This window comes from Mustela lutreola, chromosome 8, assembly GCF_030435805.1.
Source record: "Mustela lutreola isolate mMusLut2 chromosome 8, mMusLut2.pri, whole genome shotgun sequence".
NCBI lineage: Eukaryota > Metazoa > Chordata > Mammalia > Carnivora > Mustelidae > Mustela > Mustela lutreola.
The window spans coordinates 13,874,851-13,893,664 of NC_081297.1; the positions used below are offsets into that span (position 1 = coordinate 13,874,851).

Below are 18,814 nucleotides of genomic sequence, written 5' to 3' on the forward strand. Positions count from 1 at the left end.
AAAATCATTTTGATCCTTATCAGGCTTAACCAAAAAATACAACTAAACACTGTGCAGGACATTTACAAATAAAACTCACTTTACTATAGTTTTTTTGGGTTTTTTTTTTTTTTTGAAGACTACATGAGTGTCTTCAAAAAAAAAAACAAATCACATTTCCGGGGCGCCTGGGTGGCTCAGTCAGTTAAACGTCTAACTCTTGATTTCAGCTCAGGTCATGGTATCAGGGTTCCGAGGTTGAGCCCCACGTCAGGCTCCGTGCTGGGCGTGCAGCCTGCCTCCAGTTCTCCCTTCTCTCTCTGCCCCACTCAGGGGTTTTCTCTGTTTTTCTCTCTTTCAGAAATAAAAATAAATAAAATATATCACATTTCATTGACTTCAATCAGATAATTTTCACAGTAGCAGGACATTGTTGCTCTGGTAGGTATTCACTCAGGGTCTGTACTAACATAAATAAGTAGACGGTTGAAACTTCAAGTACAATACCACAGAGTATGTCCATAAATTTCTTTTTTCTTCTTTTTTCTTTTCTTTTTTTTTTTTTTGTATGAGAATACTATGCCCATATTTTCGAGCATTCTTTCCCTGTACGTACAGTTTCAGACTGCTGCTGTGGGCACTGGTTTTCTTTCTTCAGTGCTTTTTCCACTCATTTCAGTTATTTTTATTTTTAATTGTATATGTCTGTTTCAGATTCAGAAAGCAGATTTTTTTGGAGGGAGCGTGTCTATAGAACGAGAAACTTCTGTGCGTCAACTGTATGAATTAAGTTTTAAAATATATTGTGCTAGCATAGCAGTAAAAACCTATTTCTTGTTTTCCATCCCTCAAGATTGTTATGAAATGGAATAAAAAGAAGAAAATCTGAAAATACAACCGTGAAAACATTCAGTGTCTTAGAATTACATGGATAATGTGTCAGTAATGTCAACGGAGGTAGAGGTCGTTTGGGGCAAAGGCGTTTATGTGTTAATTCTCCTCTGTACATAAACAAATTTGCATATAGATTTTTAAAAAATCTTCTTTTTAAGATCAAAATCTTTTTAAGATAAAAAATCTTTTTTTAAGATAAAAATGAAGGCATTTTTGCATTTAGTTTAATGTGAATATTTCCTTACGTGTAAAGTTTTTTTTTTTTAATTTTTTATTTTTTATAAACATATATTTTTATCCCCAGGGGTACAGGTCTGTGAATCCTTACGTGTAAAGTTTTAAACAGAAACTTTAACAGCATCACTATTGACTCCCTAAATGGGCTGTATTTCTTTGGCTGAAATGAACGAACCTTTATATAAAATCACACACAACACATTTGCTTACTTTCAGGAAGGAGTTACTAATGAAATGTACAAAAGCTTTTAAAAAATATGCTTTCCTAGTTATCTTAATTATCTAATTGGTACAATTTTTACAAGAACATCAACTAATGGGAATTAATGGCTTTTTTCTTTCTGGAATTTGCACACAAAGTTGATTTTATAAATTCTTATGGAATTAAAAAAAAAGAAATCTACTTATTTACGTGTTTTGGTTTGAATAGAAACATGCTTCTGTGTTACTTTCAAGCTAGCAAAACATTAATTTTAGTTCACTGCCTGAATTTCAAATTAATGAACTCAAAAATGTTTTTTTAAGGTGCCTTTTTTTTTTTTTTTTTTTTTTTTTTTTTTTTGGGCTTTGACTTACCTATCATCATTGTATTTGATTTCCTTTGCCCCGAATCTAGAATGCTGGCACGCACGCTGTGTGTATGTCTGCCAGGCCTAGCATATGTTGTCTTCAGTCAGTTCCATATCGGCTTTTCTGAGGTTCTGCACAGAACGAGCTTGGAGATCCCCAGATCTGACTTCCACTTTTGTAGCTGCGATCTCTCTGTAATCCACGAGCACAGGTTGTCCCTACTGTCCAAGGTGTGGGGTGGCTTGGAAACGGGGTGAAGGACTGAAGCCACAGGTCATAGGCAACATCAGACAGTTCCTGGACATTCTTTGGATAAAAGGCAGGATGGGAAGAACTCAGACCTTTTTGAGTCCAACAAGGCTTTTGAACACGCCCTGAGGCACACTTCAGATGTGTGTAACCTTAGGGAAATTCCTTCACCTCTCATGGTCCGTTTTCTCATCTGTAAGATGAGGACGGAGCTGTCTTCCTCGCAGGGATCTTTAGAGAATTAGTGATAGTTTATGTTAACCTTGTAGTGCACGTCTGCCGCATGGAAACCTTGGTGTGTCGTCATTTCTCTTTTTCCAAAGCCTATTGTCTGTGATTTAAATATGTGCTATTTAGATTATCATCTTTCTCTTTAAGTATTAACAAGCACAACTGAAAACAACTTAAATACATACGTGTGTGTACTTCACCAGTTGTGGCAACAGCTGCTGTATGGAAGCGAGTCTCTCCCCTTGCAGAAGGAGCCTCACTCAGTCTGCATCCCGAAAGTGGCCCGCGGTGTGAACGGACCCTGTATCCTAAACCCAGAGCAGCCACCCGAAAGGGCCGTGAACTTGCACCTATTCACAGGAGAGCAAGGGTATGAGCGAGGTGGTGATCTTAAGATTAAGATCCAAAAAGAACAATTCTAGAACTTCACCAGTGTGGATGACAGAATTGGTCCAAGAGCTTGTCAGGGAAAATGCTGTTTGGAGGCGCTCAGGATAACTTTGTAGTAAGAAATGGAAACTGCATTGCGGCCTGGGTGGCTCAGGAGGTGAGGCGGCTGCCTTCAGCCCAGGTCAGGATCCCAGTTTTCTGGGACTGAGTCCCGCATCGGGCTCCCTGCTCAGCCCAATGAGGGGAGTCTGCTGCCTCCTCTGCCTGCTGCTTCCCCTGCTTGTGCTTTGTCTCACACTCTGTCTCTGACAAATAAATAAAATCTAAAAAAAAAATAATAATAATAATGGAAACCGTATCCCTATTTTAACCTTTTTTGTAAGAAAACTCCCACCTTTGAAGATGATGACCTCAAAGCTAGTAAAAATTTTTCAGACAAAATCTTTTGCCACTGAACATTCTTGGCGTACCCCATGAGTGTGCAGTGAAGCAAACTCACTCCACAGAGAGATCATATAAAGGGGTAAAACTGAATACAGTCAGAATGTCAGGGTATCCTGTTAGAGACAGCATACGGCCCCCTCCCCCAATTCAAACACACCTAGTTTTTTCCTCCAGAGTTAAAATAAATCATTGTGTTTTTTGGCATTGGGTAGTAGAAGAATGAAAAAAAAAAAAACAAACAAAAAAAAGCTAGACTCTCACTCAGCAAGTATCTTGCACTCTGGGAAGCACTCCAGAGCCGAGACCTGCTAAAAAAAAAAAAAAATAAGGAAATTCATGTCACGCTTTTAGACCTGGGTGCTGGGACTGGAAGTGGGCACGGCAGACCCGGACATGCTCTTTAAGTTTGAGTGTTTTATTCGCTTCTGTCTTTTTCTTCGCGTGTGTATAACGGAGTCTGCATCTGTACAGAGCACACAGCTCCATTTGTAATTCTTGTTTTTCTTTTTCGTTTTCTATTGAAGAGTAAGTTGGAGCACTTTAAATATTTGTGGTACCTTCAGAGTAGATCAGATACATGCACCCCATAGGGTGCCTGGCATTTCGCCGTCGGTCAAGGCTACATCGCTTCCCTCCCCTCTCCCCGAGATCTCGTTTCTCCTCGCGGTCCTGAGTCGTGCCTTGCCGTGTCTGCACTCACAAGGCATGCTCGCCTTGGCCCCTCTGTTACGCTGCAGGCCTTCTCAGACGTGGGCGGTAGATTCCCTTCCCTGAAACGTGCTGGTCCACAGCCGAATCATCACCTTCCCCGCTGCTTCTCTGTCCTTTAAGATCCAGAGAGCCAAGTTCAAATGAAAGCTCCACCAAATCCTCTTAGGGACCAAGAGCACAGTCCCTCAGCATCATGCCCAGACTTTCTAGATGCAGATGCCGTTAAGTACGTGCAGCTCCCATGCCTTCGGTCATTCAGCAGATAGTTTTACCTCCAGAACAGTACAATTACTGAGTGTAATTGAAATGAATAAAACTAACGAGTGCCTGCCCTTTACCAGCTGGTGAACAAGCAGGTGACGGCCCTGCTTCCACAGAGCTCCAGTCTGTCGGAGGACAGAGACAGGTAAACAGAGCATAGTGTGATTGGTACTTTGAATTGGGAGCAAAGGGAACGCATGAACTTGGTACTAAACCCATCTTTAAAGCATTAGAGCAGATTCCCTAAAATGTACCTAAGCTGAAACAACAAACATGAATTAGCACATGTAGAGGCACCGGGGGCGGGTGGGGGGGGGCTCAGTCGGTTAAGCATCCGGTTCTTGGTTTCACCTCAGATCGTGATCTCAGGGTGATGAGATCAATCCCAGAGAATTAGCAGTGGTTTGTGTTAACCTTGTAATGCGTGTCTGCTGCATGGAAACCGTGGTGTGTCAGATAACTGCTATTTGACTCTGTAGGCACTAGAGGCAGAATGTGAGATGCCCGTGACAAGTGGCAGAAGCCAGACCCAGGGTGGCAGGGACAGGAGGGGGCAGTGGCTGAGGGACATCTTAAGGGGAAGGGAAGTTTGTTGTTGTTTTAAGGTAGGAGAGAATTTATTCGTTTTAAAAGCTGATAGAAATGAGCCAGCTATAAAAGGTAAAGATTCAGGAAGACTGATCTCCGAGAGAAGGTGTAAGAGACTATGACTGCAGAGAAGCCTCTAGATGATGGTCTAGATGGGTTTAGATATAGAAGTTTCTACAAAGGACTTCAAAGACCTTTCTACTTGCTGGCCTCTGTGTTCTCTGGAGTGGATGAGGTGGTGATGGTGTGACACTACAAGTTGCACTCATTCCACGGATTTTTATTGAGGCTTGCCTTCTGGGGATGTAAGTGACATCATAGGATTCCTGCCCTCATGGCGCCTCTGTCTAGTGGGAAAGACAGGCCATGAAGCAGTGTATTACCCAGTTGTTGAATTGCGACTTTTAAGATAGGAAGATGTATGGGTGGCTCTGAAAACCTAAAAATGAGAAACACGGTTGACAGGGTCAGGGCAGTTTTTTAGACTTGATTGAGGAAGATGTGTTTGAGCCAAGCTCTGACATAGCAGAACTCACTGAGGCTCCAGATGAAGGAGGGAACTTGGGCAAATGCTTTAAGGCAGGAGGACAACGCAAGGACCAGGTCATGTGGAGCCTGGGTAACCACGGGACAATTTTAATTTTTTTCAGAAGAGCCTCTGGAAACTACGTTTCCAAGAATGTTAAGCAAGGGAGCAACAAGATCAGGAGAGCTCCTTAGAAGGCCCTCTGGCTGCTGGTGATGGGGGGTGGAAGTGGCTGGTGAGCAGGTGTGGGGAAGCTGAGGAGGCCGGTGAACATGGCGGCAGCCTGCAAGGGTCGTCACGTGGATGCTGAGTCACCCAAGGCCATGGCAGGAATTGAAGTACAGAGAATGACAAGAGCCGGGGCTCATGTCTCAGAACAGTGACTTTTGACAGGGGCAGCGCTGCCTACTGGGAAGCATATGGGCATTGACTCTGTTTTAAAGTCCAAATGGCTGAGGGGGCCAGGAATGTAGACACGCCATTTCTGCATCCCACATACTCTCTCTTAAATGTTTGTAATAGACATTCTGAGACCAAACAGTTCAGCGTAGGCTGAAGACAAGAGGTCTGCCAGCTGGGACAGCGAAGCATTGTCTCATCCCCTATATTTTTATACTATACTTCCATCTAAAGTGAGGGCCATTTGCAAAAGTATCATTTTCTTCACTTCGATAGTCTTGACCTGTTACCTCTTTCAGTGGAGGCTGTTTCCCCCTGCCTTTACCGTATTCCAGAAGGTTTCCCTTGTCCTTTCTGTCCATTTGCTGATGTTTATTCTCCTACTTTCCTGCACCTTTGGGCTTCCGTTTTCAGGTACTTCCTCATCAGGATGGTTCCTGAGCTTAATACTCTCAAATCCAGCCTTAGTATGGAGGGGTGCGAACATCTGATGTCATTAGGTTTTCTAGTCATGTCCAAGGATTTACATGTTGAAGTACATACTGCTTTGTTATAAGTACTTTTTTTTATCTTTCACGTATTACAGTGAGGGTATTTTATTAATGTGGAGGGCTCGTGTGTGACATTAGCTCTGAATTCCATCTCAGGGCATCAATGGGATATTCCAGAGTATTCGCTGTAAAAAGGGACAGCGGAGTGCCAGGGTTGGTACTCAGCAGCAGTTCCTGGAAAGATGGAAGGTGTTAGTGAGAGACCAGAAAGGGGGACAGGGATGGTCCTAAAAGTGTCAGTAAAGCAAGGAAAGCACAGCCCCACTCTCCGTTCATCTTCACTCACACGTTTCCTCCACCCAGGACGCCCCCAGTCTCTTCTCCGGCCACCCGTCTGCTCCTCATTGTCCAGAACAAAAGCCTTGTTCTTCTCAAAGCCCAGAAGAGGAAGTAGGCGAGGGAATGAACAGGAAGGCCTGGGTTCATGGATTCCCCGAGAGAGGGGGAGTGATTACTTCCAAGATTAGCATGAAGTCGAATCAAGGTTCAAAGATGTTAACTTCGTCGGTGGTGTAGCTCCCAGGGCTGCCGGAACGACATACCCCAGCTGGGGTGGCCTGTCCGCGCCGGGAATTGACTTGTCACTGTCCTGGAGGATGGGCACTTGACAGTCAAGGAGCCAGCACGGCCGCACGGGGGCCCTTGGCCAGGTCACACACAGCTGGGGGTCCCCACGTGCCGGAAGCTCTTCCACAAGTGCACCGAGCCCTTCCCGGGGGCTCCACCCTCGCGACCCGTCTTCCACGGCTGGGGCTGGGGCACTGGGCTTGTGAATTGGGGGTGGGGGACACACATTCAGACCCGGGCAGCTGGGGGGGGGGGGGGGGCTCTGACCCAGGCCGTCGGGGCCGCAGCCTGCCTTCTGCCCAGCGCCCGCACCGTAAATGGGCCCTGATGGCAGAGTTGTGAGTCACTTACCGTTCGGGGCTTGTGACTTTCTGGCTTGTTTGGGACCCTCCCAGAAACCGCTTTTGTTTCGCCCTGCCTCTCATCGTCGTTTTGTGTGATGCTTTCCACCCAGTGACCGTCTTTGGAGGCAGGGTTCACCGTGGTCCGCCGCAGCAGCCGCAGTACCTCGTCGGGTGCGGACGCTGACGGACACCTGCGGCCCGCGCGGAGGGACCCCCTGCAGGCCCCAGGGTCCGGGAGTTACCTTGACCGACGTACAGGTGGCGGACGGTTTTGCAAATTTAAAGCACATCATCAAATGAAGTTAACATTCCAAGATGTTCTTTTATTAAGCTCTAAAAACATCCGGGATGGAAAGAGCTGGTGCCCGGACCCCGCACCTGGACGTCTTCGGGCGCACACACCTTTTTAGGATCTTCTGGTTGATAGATTCTGATGTGCTTATGTTTCACCAAAAACATCAGTATTTCTCACCTTTGTAATGGAAAGGCAGGGATTTAAATGTTCATAGTAAAAAAGCAACAGAAGACCTAGCTTTTCTGTAGGCCCGACTGAACCCGAGATGCTCTCCACGTGGGATGCCCAGTGGGATCCGTGTTCTCTGTCTCCCGGACCCGGGTGGATTATGGACGTGTTCTCACGGTGTTTTGTTTCGTAACGCGTCGTGTTCTCCTGCTTTTCAGGTCCCGTGGGAGTAGGTCTGAATGAACTGAAACGAAAGCTGCTCATCAGCGACACCCAGCACTACGGAGTGACCGTGCCCCGTAAGTCCCCTGCGCCCGCGGTAGCGATCGCTCGCCCCGATGGAGCGTGGGTATCACCCCCCGCCCCCCCCCCCCCTCCGGCGGCTCCCGGCCTTGAGCCTCCGGACGACCGGCAGCCACAGCAAGTGGGCGGTGACACTCTCCGCCTTTGAGAGTGGAGGAAACTGAGGCACGGAGTGAAGGGGTTGCCCCAGAATGCAGAGACCATTGGCAGGACATTTGTTAATCACAGCTTCTCTAACTCTCAGTTTTTATGGTGAATTTTAATACGCATATGACACTAAATTAGTATTTACAAATTTTCTCCTAAATAAAAGCCTGACTCTTTGACTTCCTAAAATAAGTGCTAATGTTTTCCAGAGGTTTTCACCAGGTTTAAGATCAGAAGGCCCAAACCACAGAGAGCCAAAGGAGGCCTCTTCTAATAGAAGCCTTTCTTAATTACTTTTTATATGTAGTAATTGGCAGATGGTGTTAAATGGGCCTTTCATGGCCATATAATCCAAATATGGTGGGTTTCTTTTCAGTATACAGAATTAGATCTATTTTTATAAAAGAAGTTTTCATAGGCTTTCTTACAAGTGAAATGTGATGCTGGAAGCATTTTGATCTCCAGAATAAATGCCATTTGACTACTTAATATGTTGATGTTAGAAAGCCGTCTAAAAGGCTAAAATTGAAATGTTGGCTTTTTCAAGTGGTTTTGGTACTGTTAAAAACAAAACAAAAAAACACAACTGTTTGTGTATGGCCCTGAGCAGTGTTCTCTAGTTTTGAAAGAGTTCAACTTTATTTTAAAATTATAGTTTTCTATTACCTCAAGTTACTCCTTGTTACTGCATTTTTCCAAATTATTGTTTATAGTCATTTTCAGCCATACGTTACAGGGCCGTTGGTTTCCACCAACAGAGATGAAAGGAAAGGAAAAATGTGGAGATGTGGAATTAAACAGTGGTTTTTTTCCCCATTTTTTTTTTCTTTAACTTTAATTATTCTCCTCTCTTGCAAAAGCTGACTTGCAATATACAGGTAATTCGCGAATTTTACAAAACAATTGTCTGTCTTACTGGGAAGCAGTTACAAAGCACCTGGCAGGTGAAGAAACACTACAAAGGGGAAAAAATGCATGTATGAATTTCCTGCCGTGTATTCATCTCCTTTATATGCCTTGATTTATTTCATTGTCCCAACCACGGGGGCGACGTCCACCTGCCATAGAGGAGGGAAGCAGGGAGAAAGGGTATGGGACTTACTCAGAGCTGTCCTTGTCATACTCGCACCCACCATGACTGCACTTCTCACGTCCCTCCTCCAAGACAACACTACACAGTCTTTTCCAACTACGCATGTTCTTTATTGTCGCACAGTCCGTCATGAACATCGATTTATTTGGAAGTTGATAAATACCAGTAAGACTGTCTCTCAGACATAAGCCTTTATGATAGTTTTGGTGTTATTCAAGGACCTAGGGCAGCGTACTTGGGCCTCGACCTATCCAACACTTGCCTCTGAGGTTGTTAAAGAAATTGATAATATCCAGAAAAGTTCTGGGCCTGGGACTCTCCAACGAAATCCCCGAAGGAGTCATTTTCCACTCAGATTCACTTTTAAACAGGTGTTAATGTCAGAGGATCCCCACAGAGCTGTGTTTTCCAGACTCGCCTGATGATAAAAATCTCTGGGGCTTCTTAGGAAAAGATTCCAAGGCCTTTCCAAAGACATCCTCCTTCAAAAAACCTGACAGAATGCCTGAAAATCTATTTTATGTATCCCCAGTGACTCATAACCCGAGACATTTTTGGAAAATAACAGCCATAGCATCAACTCAGGATGATTCCATTAATTATAGAAGAATATATTTTAAGAACGGTGTTGGAATTTTAGATTGTTTTGCTTTTTAAAATACTCCAGGTGATTCTTGATTATCTAGAGAAAAATTACTGCTTTGATTCCTCCACCAGTATTCTGTTCCATGTTTAGCTATCAGTCTTTCCCCCAAATGCACTAAATCTCCACCAGAATGGGGAAGTTGGAAACAGTGGAGCGCAGTGGAACTCTCACACACTGCGGGAGGGGGTGTGAATTAATGTCACACACTCTGGAAAACTAAGCATCTACCACGTATTCACTAAGGCTGAGCCAACATCTACCCCACGACCCCGTGATTCTACTCCTGTCCGCAGCCGACAGTCATAGAAACCCTGTTCGCAACAGCCCCACGCTGGAAAGGACCCAGTGCCTAGCAGCAGTGGATGGGTAGGGGCGTGATGGCAAATTTTTCAGGGAGTGGAGAAGACACAGAGATATGCCCATGGCCCTGTGGTTGCCAGCTCCACACGAGCAGGGCTAACGTGTGCTCCCAGAAAACAGAGACTGGTTCAGGAGCGGGACCATGTGCCGAGGGGCGGCTTACACAGGTGTGTTCCATCTGTGAAAACTCACCACACTTAGGTGTGAACTTTTCCGTGTATCTCACTTCAGGATTTTGAGTGTTAAAAAGAACTACTTGGTACTTTAGTTCGCTGTGGTTTGCTCATGTCAATGGGCTGGTCTCGACTACACCGCCGTTAGGGAAGATGAACACCTTTCTTTTTCTGAGAAAGCTGACTGATGGTTACATGGGATCTTCTCTGGCTGTTTTTGCAACTTACTGTGACTCTATAATCACTGCAATTTTAAAAAATTATTTAAAGGGAAGCTAAGTGAGGTAAATACTGCCTCTTTGGGGCTAAAATGGCAGAACAATTTTATGATCTTTACGAAATATCTATGTTGCCACGTTACACATTCCAAGTCACTTTAAAAAAAGGTGCTGGCCGAGGTCTCTTTGCTGCTGCTTCGCTTCTCTGGCAACTTTCATCCTCGATGAGCAGCATCAACACTGTTTTAAAGCTTTAGTTTATCATCAAAAAATTTAAGTGACTATTAATATAACCGGCCTTCAAAAGGCTGTCTCAGTAAATTAAAATAAAGTACTTAGCAGAAAGTACTGCAGTAGATGTCAAAGACTTGATAGATTCCAAAGTCTTTCTGGTCTGGAATTTGGGCACTCATAGCCGACCACACCTGTTAATCACTTTGTGGTTTCTCATGAAGGCATATATCACAGTTATATGTTTTCATAGGTTCAAGGAACTCATGTTCTGTAACACTTCTTTGTCCATAGAAAAACCTCAGTTGAGATTTCTAAAATATATATATATAAACGAAGGTACCAATTTAAAAACATTTTTTTTCTTATCTCACCATGGAAGTTATTTGGGAATTTTGTTAGAAGCAGGGGAAGAGGGCGGAGTTTGGAGTGTGTCTCATATTTGCTGGATGTTTGTCTTACACTGTAGACATAGTGGGTACTCGGTGAACCACAGGGAGATCGTGGCCTGCATTGTGATTAATATGTCCATCTTTCCTTTTGAGTTCCCTTCTCTTGAGAATTCTCAGGTCCCTTATTCAGGATTCCTCACTGAGAATGAGTTTGTGAGATTCCTGTGGACCCTCACTGCAGTTAACACTAAAATTTTTCAATGGTAGAGTACACCAGGCCTGGATAATTTGGGGTGTTCGTGATAAAGCAAACACTCTGTAGATATGTTTTCTTTTAAATGTGTTTAGCAGTGCCATAAATGTCTTGTCCACTTGATGTAGTTCTACTTTTAACCCTCCCTAGGGGACTCTGTATGTCAGGGCAGTGATCCTTAAAACTGTGGACTGCATTTTCAGAGTGTTGTGCCATTACATTCGAATAAAGGTTTTTTCCTCAGTTGAACCTTTTCTCAGTTCATCAGAGACCAATTAATGCACATAAAATTCTCAGTTTTGATTTTCAACAGTACATTTTTATGAAGCTTACTATTTGCTAAAGGAACACCAATACACAAAAATGAAGCTATTAGAGAAGTAATAAGTGAATATTAACCCTAAATTCCAAAGCAGGGCATCATAATAATTTTAATATCATTCAAACTCTTGGGTGTGTATTATGTTTTATACACTTAATAGAGTCTATTTCTGTTGTGGAATTCATACTTGGCTTTTATGATAGAATTAAATTTATTAGTATTTCATGCTATTCCTGCAAAAGGTATGACACTTCATAAAAAAATAATATAATTTCTTGGTGTTTTACCAGCAGAAATATGAAAAACTGTTTCAGGAGATCTGAATGTTGTATTAAAATATGCTTGGTAACTAAATAGAAGTCAGTTAAATTTTGGATATAATTTAATCAGGTTTTATAAAATAAATACTTCTTGTATTGAGTTTTTTCCCACTTACCTCAGTTTTCCTTTTCTATGTTATTAACATTTAATTGAAATAAATAAGCTACACATATTTAAAAGGTATAATTAGGTTGATTTTAATATACATAGATACAGGGACGCCTGGGTGGCTCAGTTGGTTAAGCAGCTGCCTTCGGCTCAGGTCATGATCCCAGCGTCCTGGGATCGAGTCCCACATCGGGCTCCTTGCTCCGCAGGGAGCCTGCTTCTCCCTCTGACTCTTCCTTCCACTCTGTCTGCCTGTGCTCGCTCTCATTCACTCTCTCTCTGACAAATAAATAAATAAAATCTTTAAAAATATATATATACATAGATACATATGAAATCATCACCACAATCAACATAATGAACATTTCCATTTCTTAAAAAAAATTTCCCCATGCCTTTTGTAATCCATCCTTCTACCCCTGGCTTCAGGCAACCATGAATCTACACTCTGAAACTATAGATTTGACTCCTCTAGCATTTTATACAAATAAAATTATACAGTATGTTCCCACATTCTTTTTGCCTGGCTTATTTCACCCAGGTTGAGTTTGATATTCACTAACATGGTTTCACAGATCAATAATTCATCCTTTTTCATTGCTTGGTAGTATTCCACTGTATGGAAATACTCTAATTCCTTTATGCATTCATTTACCTGCTGATGGATACTTGGGGGTTTCTCCCCATTTCTGGTTAATACAGATAAACCCATAAGCTAGATATTCTGATGAACATATGTTTTTGTTTCTTTTGGGTAAATAAGGAGTAATAGAATGGCTGGATCATATTTAATTTTTTAAGAACCTACCAAGCCATTTTTGAAATGGTTATACCATTTTCCAACCCACTAGCTCTGTGTGCAAGATCTCATTTTTTACAGCTTTGTCGATAATTGGTATAGTCAGCCTTTCAAAATCTTCTCCGTGTGATACAGACCTATCTCAGGCATATTATGGGTTCAGTTCCCAACCACCACAATAAAATGAATCCTGCACAGTGAAGCAGCTCAAATGAATTTTGTGGCTTCCCAGTACATATAAAAATTATTTTTAGAAAAAATGAAATTTGTGCTTATGTTGTAGTCTCTCAAGTGTGCGATAGCATTATGTCTGAGAGAACAATGTACATACCTTAATTTTAAAATACTTGATTGTTAAACAATGCTAACCATCCTCTGAGCTTTCAGAGAGTTGTCATATTTTTGCTGGGGGAGGGTCTTGAGGGGGTTGGCTATTGACTGATCAGGGTAGTGGCTGCTGAAGGCGGGGGTGGGGGGCGATTGGCTATGGGAACTTCCTAAAATAGGACAACAGTGAGGTTTGGCACATCAGTAAACTCTTCCATTCATGAACTGTTTTTCTGTAGCAGTGCTGTTTGATAGTATTTTACCCACAGAACTTCTTCCAAAATTGGACTCAAGCCTCTCAAACATTGTGCTTCTTTATCAGCTCCATTTATGGGATATTTTAAATCTTTTTTTGTCAGCAACCTTCGCAGTTACCATCTCAAGAAACCACTTTCTTTGCTCATCCATAAGAAGCATCTCCTCATCCATTAAAATTTTATCACGACATGGCAGTGATTCAGTCACATCTTCAGGCTCCACTTCTAAAATTCTAATTTTTGTGCTTGTTTCCACCACATCTGCAGTGACTTCCTCCACTTAAGTCTTGAACGCCTCCAAGTCATCCATGAGGACCGAAGTCAACTTCTTCCAAACTGTTAATGTTGATATTTTGACCTTGTCCCATGAATCCCAAATGTTCTCAGTGGCATCTAGAATGGTGAATCCTTTCCAAAGGAAAGTTTTCTTTCCATAAGTCAGTTTTCAATTTACTTCACCCGAAGCCATCAGAGGAATCATGGTCTATGGCAACCACAGCCTTGCAAAAAAATGTATTTCTTAATAATAAGGATTAAAAGTCACAGTTATTCTTTGATCCGTGGGCTGCAGAATGGATGTTGTGTTAGCAGGCATGAAAGTAACATTAATCTTGTACGTCTCCATCAGCATTCTTGGGTGACAAGGTGCACTGTCAATGAGTACTCATTTTTAAAAGGAATCTTTCTGAGCACTAGGTTTGAACAGCGGGCTTAAAATACCCAGCAGGCCATGTTGTAAGCAGATGTGCTGTCATCCTGGCTTTGTTATTCCAATTATAGAGCACAGGCAGAATGATTCTTAAAGGCACTGGGATTTTCAGAAGAGTCCATGAGCACTGGCTTCAAACTTTAAGTCATCAGCTACATTCACCCCTGACAAGCCAGACTGTCCCTTGAAGCTTGAAGCGAGGCATTGGCTTCTCTCTGGCTATGAAAGTCTTCCAATATGTCTATTTAATTTAAGTGAATATCTGCTTAGTGTAGCCACCTTCATTAATGATCTTCGCTAGATCTTTCTGGATAACTTGCTCCCGCTTCTACGTCAGCATTTGCTGAGTCACCGTGCACTCTTCTGTTACGGAGACAGCTTCTTTCCTTAAACCTCCTGAACCAACCTCTGCTCGCTTCCAGCTTTTCGTCTGGGCTTCCTCACCTCTCTCGGCCTTCACAGAACTGGGCCTGAAGTGAGGGTCTTGCTCTGGATCAGGCCTTCACTTCGGAGAATGTCATGGCTGCTTTCATCGTCTCTCCAGACCACTCGAGCTTTCTCCGTATCAGCAACAAGGCCGTTTCACTTTCTTGCTGTTTGTACATTCACTGGAGTAGCACTTTTAATGTATTCCAAGAATTTTTCTTTGCACTCACAACTTGACTGTGCGAGAGCTTGCAGCCAATTTCAGCTTGCCACGCGCCTTCCTTGCTAAGCTTAACCATGTCCAGCTTCTGATTCAAGGTGAGAATGTGACACTCTTCCTTTCACTTGAACACTTAGAAGCCATGGTGGGATTCTGAATTGGCCTAATTTCAATACTGTTGTGTCTCAGGGCATGGGGAGGCCTGAGGGAAGGGGGAGAGATGGAGGAAATGGCTGGTCAGTGGAGCAGTCCGAACACACACATTTGTTGATTAAGTTCACGATCTCATGTGGGTGCAGGTCATGGCACCCCAAAACAACTATGAGAGTAACATCAAAGACCACTGATCGCAGGTCGCCGTAACAGATATAATAATGCAAAAGTTGGAAATATGGTGAGAATTACCAAAATGTGACACAGAGACACAAATGAGCAAATGCTGTTGGAAAAATGGCACTGCTAGACTTGCCACAAATCTTCGATTTGTTTTAAAAACAAAACAACGGAAGACAGTACCTGTGAGGCACCATAAGGCAAAGCACAACAAAACAAGGTGTGCCTGTATGTTGTAGAGGCGTCTCAGTTTGCATTTAACTAATGACTAATGATGTCGAGCATCGTTTCCTGGACCTACTCATTTATGCACCTCCTTTGGTGAAGTGCTTATTCAAATATTTTGCCCATTTTTCAAAATTGTATTGTCTGAGTTTTGAGAATTCTTTATTCTGGATATGTGTCCCTTTTATGATGAATGTGTTATTCATATAGTCTTCTCAGTCTGTGGACTGCCTTTTTCTTTTTTCCTTTTTCAAAGAGTGTGCATACCAGGTGGGGCAGGAGCAGAGGGAGAGAGAAGATCTTAAGCAGGCTCTGCGCCTGGCATGGATCCTGAGATATGACCTGAGCCAAAGTCAAGAGTCATCTGTTTTACCAACTGAGCTACCCAGGCATCCCACCCTGTCGTTTTTTTAATAGTGTTTTTCAAAACCAAAAGCTTTTAATTTCGACAAAGTCTGTAATTTCATGTTTTGTGCTTTTGGTGCTCTAACAATCCTTTATCTCAGGGTCACAAAGACATTCTGCTTTTTCTAGAAGTTTTATAGTTTACATTTTACATTTAGGTCTTGATCCATTTCAGGTTATTTTTTTGTGTTGTTTAGCAGACTTGCCTTGTTCCTGATCTCAAGGGAAAACAACTCCCATCTTTTACCATTAGCTATGGTGTTGAATCAGTGATGCCCTGTTATTTGTTTGAAAGCATTCTCTGCAATTCCTTGTTTGCGGAAACTTTTTGTCATGCATTGGTGTTGAAACTTTTTCTAATGCTTTTTCTGGATACACTGAAATGATGATGTATTGCCCTTCCTTCTGTTAATATGGTGAATTCCGTTGATTTTCAAATGTTTGGCCTACCTCTTATTCAGGAAACTCTACTTGGTTGTGATCTTGTATCTTTTTATAAAATAAATTTTTTAAAAGATATTTTTTATTTATTTGACAGAGAGAGAGAGGTCACAAGTATGCAGAGAGGCAGGCAGAGAGAGAGAGGGGAAGCAGGCTCCCTGCTGAGCAGAGAGCCCGATGCGGGGCTCCATCCCAGGACCCTGGAATCATGACCTGAGCCGAAGGCAGAGGCTTTAACCCACTGAGCCACCCAGGTGCCCCTAAAAAATACACTGTCAAAATTGACTTGCTGATATTTTTGTTAAGGCCTTTTGCACCTAAATTTATGATGGAGATTGGTCTGTAATGTTTTCTAATGTCTTTGTTAGATTTTGCTGTTAGGGTTATACTAATATAAAATGAATTAGGCAGCAGTTCCTCTTTATGCAAAAATACGTTGCTGTAGGATTTGTGTTATTTCATTCTTTATGGTGGACAGACTTCATCAGCCATCCAGGCCAGGAGTCTTTTGGGGAAGGTTTGGAAAAACAGATTTATTCAGGGGCGCCTGGATGGCTCAGCCAGGCATCTGCCTTTGGCTCAGGTCATGATCTGGGGATCAAACCCCACATCAGGCTATCCAATGAGCAGGAAGTTCACTTCTTTCTCTGGCCCTCCCCCTGCTTGTGTGTGCTCTCTCAAATAAATAAAATCTTTATATAATGGATTTATTTAGTAGATACAGGGCTGTTCAGATATTGTCTCCTCTTGTTTCAATTTTGATTCTTCATACTTTTCAAGAAATTTATCCATGTCATCTAAATTGGCAAATATGTTGCATAAAGTATGCATAATATCCTCTAATCCTTTTTGTTTTTGCTAGGATCTCTGGTAATAACTTCTATTTCATTATTTATATTGGTGATTTTTGTTCTCTTTTTCTTAATCACTGTAATTAGATTTTAAATTTTTGTCATTTTTCTTAATTTTTTTCTATTTTGTTAATTTCTGTTCTTATTCACTTCTCCTTGGCTTGAGTTTACTTTGATCTTTTCTTTCTAGAAATTTTTAAAAAAGATATTATTCATTTATTTGACAGAGATCATGAGTAGGCAGAGAGGCAGGCAGAGAGAGAGGGGGAAGCAGGCTTCCCGCTGAGCAGGGATCCTGATGCGGGCTCCATCCCAGGACCCTGGGATCATGACCTGAGCCGGAGGCAGAGGTTTAACCCACTGAGCCACTCAGGCACCCCTCTTGCAATTTTATTTTATTTTATTTTTATTTATTTATTTGACAGAGAGAGAGATCACAAAGAGGCAGAGGCAGGTAGAGATGGGGGTGGGGGAAGAAGGCTCCTTGCTGAGCAGAGAGCCTGATGCGGGGCTCAATCCCAGGACCCTGGGATCATGACCTGAGCTGAAGGCAGAGGCTTTAACCCACTGAGCCACCCAGGCGCCCCACAATTTTTAAGATTAACTTTCAGTCACTTATTTTAGGTCTTCTTTTCTAATAGAAGTACGTAAAGGCAAAGTTTCCTGCTATGCACTATCTTTCTCTATCCCGTAACTTTAATAGATTGTATTTTCCTTGTCGTGTACTTCCCAGTATTTGCTTACTTTTATTGTTCCATTTTTGATTCATAATTATTTGGAAGTGTGTTATTTAATATTTGAGGTTTTCCTAGATATCTTATTATGGATTTTTCGTTATTTTTTGGTTAGAGAATTTACTCCTTATGATTTGGATTCTTTTACATTGACTGGGACTTTTTACAGGCCAGCATATGGTCGACCTTTTGACAAATGCATCATCTATGCTTGAAAATCACGTGTTTTCTGCAGCTACTGGATGCAATGTTAGACAGGTATTAAATAGACCCCTGAAGGTTGGTGGTGTTTAGATCCTGTGTCTTACCGATATTTTGTCTAGTTCCGTCAGTTATCAAGAGGTAGTAAAATGTATTCTGATGGTGAACATGTCCATTTCTCCATTTAACTTAAGCCCATTTTTGCCTCATGTACTTTAAAGTTTTGTTACTGTGTGTACAAATTTATCATTGTTTTAAGTGTCTATTATTATGAAACATTCTTCTTTATCTCTGATCATACTTTTTCTTGAAGTCTCTTTTGTCTGATACTGAAGTAGCCACTTTAGCTGCCTTATCCTTACTGTTTTTTTTTTTTTTAAGATTTTATTTATTTGACAGAGCGATCACAAGTAGGCAGAGAGGCACGTAGAGAGAGAGGGGGAAGCAGGCTTCCTGCCGAGCAGAGAGCCCAATGAGGAGCTCGATCCCAGGACCCTGAGACCATGACCTGAGCTGAAGGCACATTCTTTTTTTTTTTTAAAGATTTTATTTGTTTATTTGACAGAGAGAGACAGAGAGGTCACAAGTAGGCAGAGAGGCAGGCAGAGAGAGAGAGAGAGGGAGAAGCAGGCTCCCCGCCAAGGAGAGAGCCCGATGCGGGGCTGGATTCCAGGACCCCGGGATCATGACCTGGGCCGAAGGCAGAGGCTTAACCCACTGAGCCACCCAGGTGCCCCTGCCTTATCCTTATTGTTTACGTGGTAGATACACTGTCTTCCATCTGTTCACTTTCAGCTTATTTGTGTTTTTATATTTAGTGTGTCTTTCTTACAAGCTTATAGACAGCATGTAGTAGGGTCTTGCTTTTTCACCTGTTCTCTCTGCCTTTTAATTTGAGTATATAAACCAGTTAAC

General features: G+C 42.4%; 1 protein-coding gene across 3 annotated transcripts in view; it reads left to right on the plus strand.

Moving 5' to 3' along the window:
• The window catches only part of MPP7 (MAGUK p55 scaffold protein 7), a 284,579-nt gene that overhangs the window by 258,515 nt on the left and 7,250 nt on the right, over positions 1-18,814 (plus strand). For all 3 annotated transcript variants that reach the window (XM_059183826.1, XM_059183828.1, XM_059183827.1), the window contains one exon: positions 7,623-7,703. In XM_059183826.1, the coding sequence (XP_059039809.1) occupies positions 7,623-7,703 (81 nt within the window). The remainder of the gene's footprint in view (positions 1-7,622; positions 7,704-18,814) is intronic.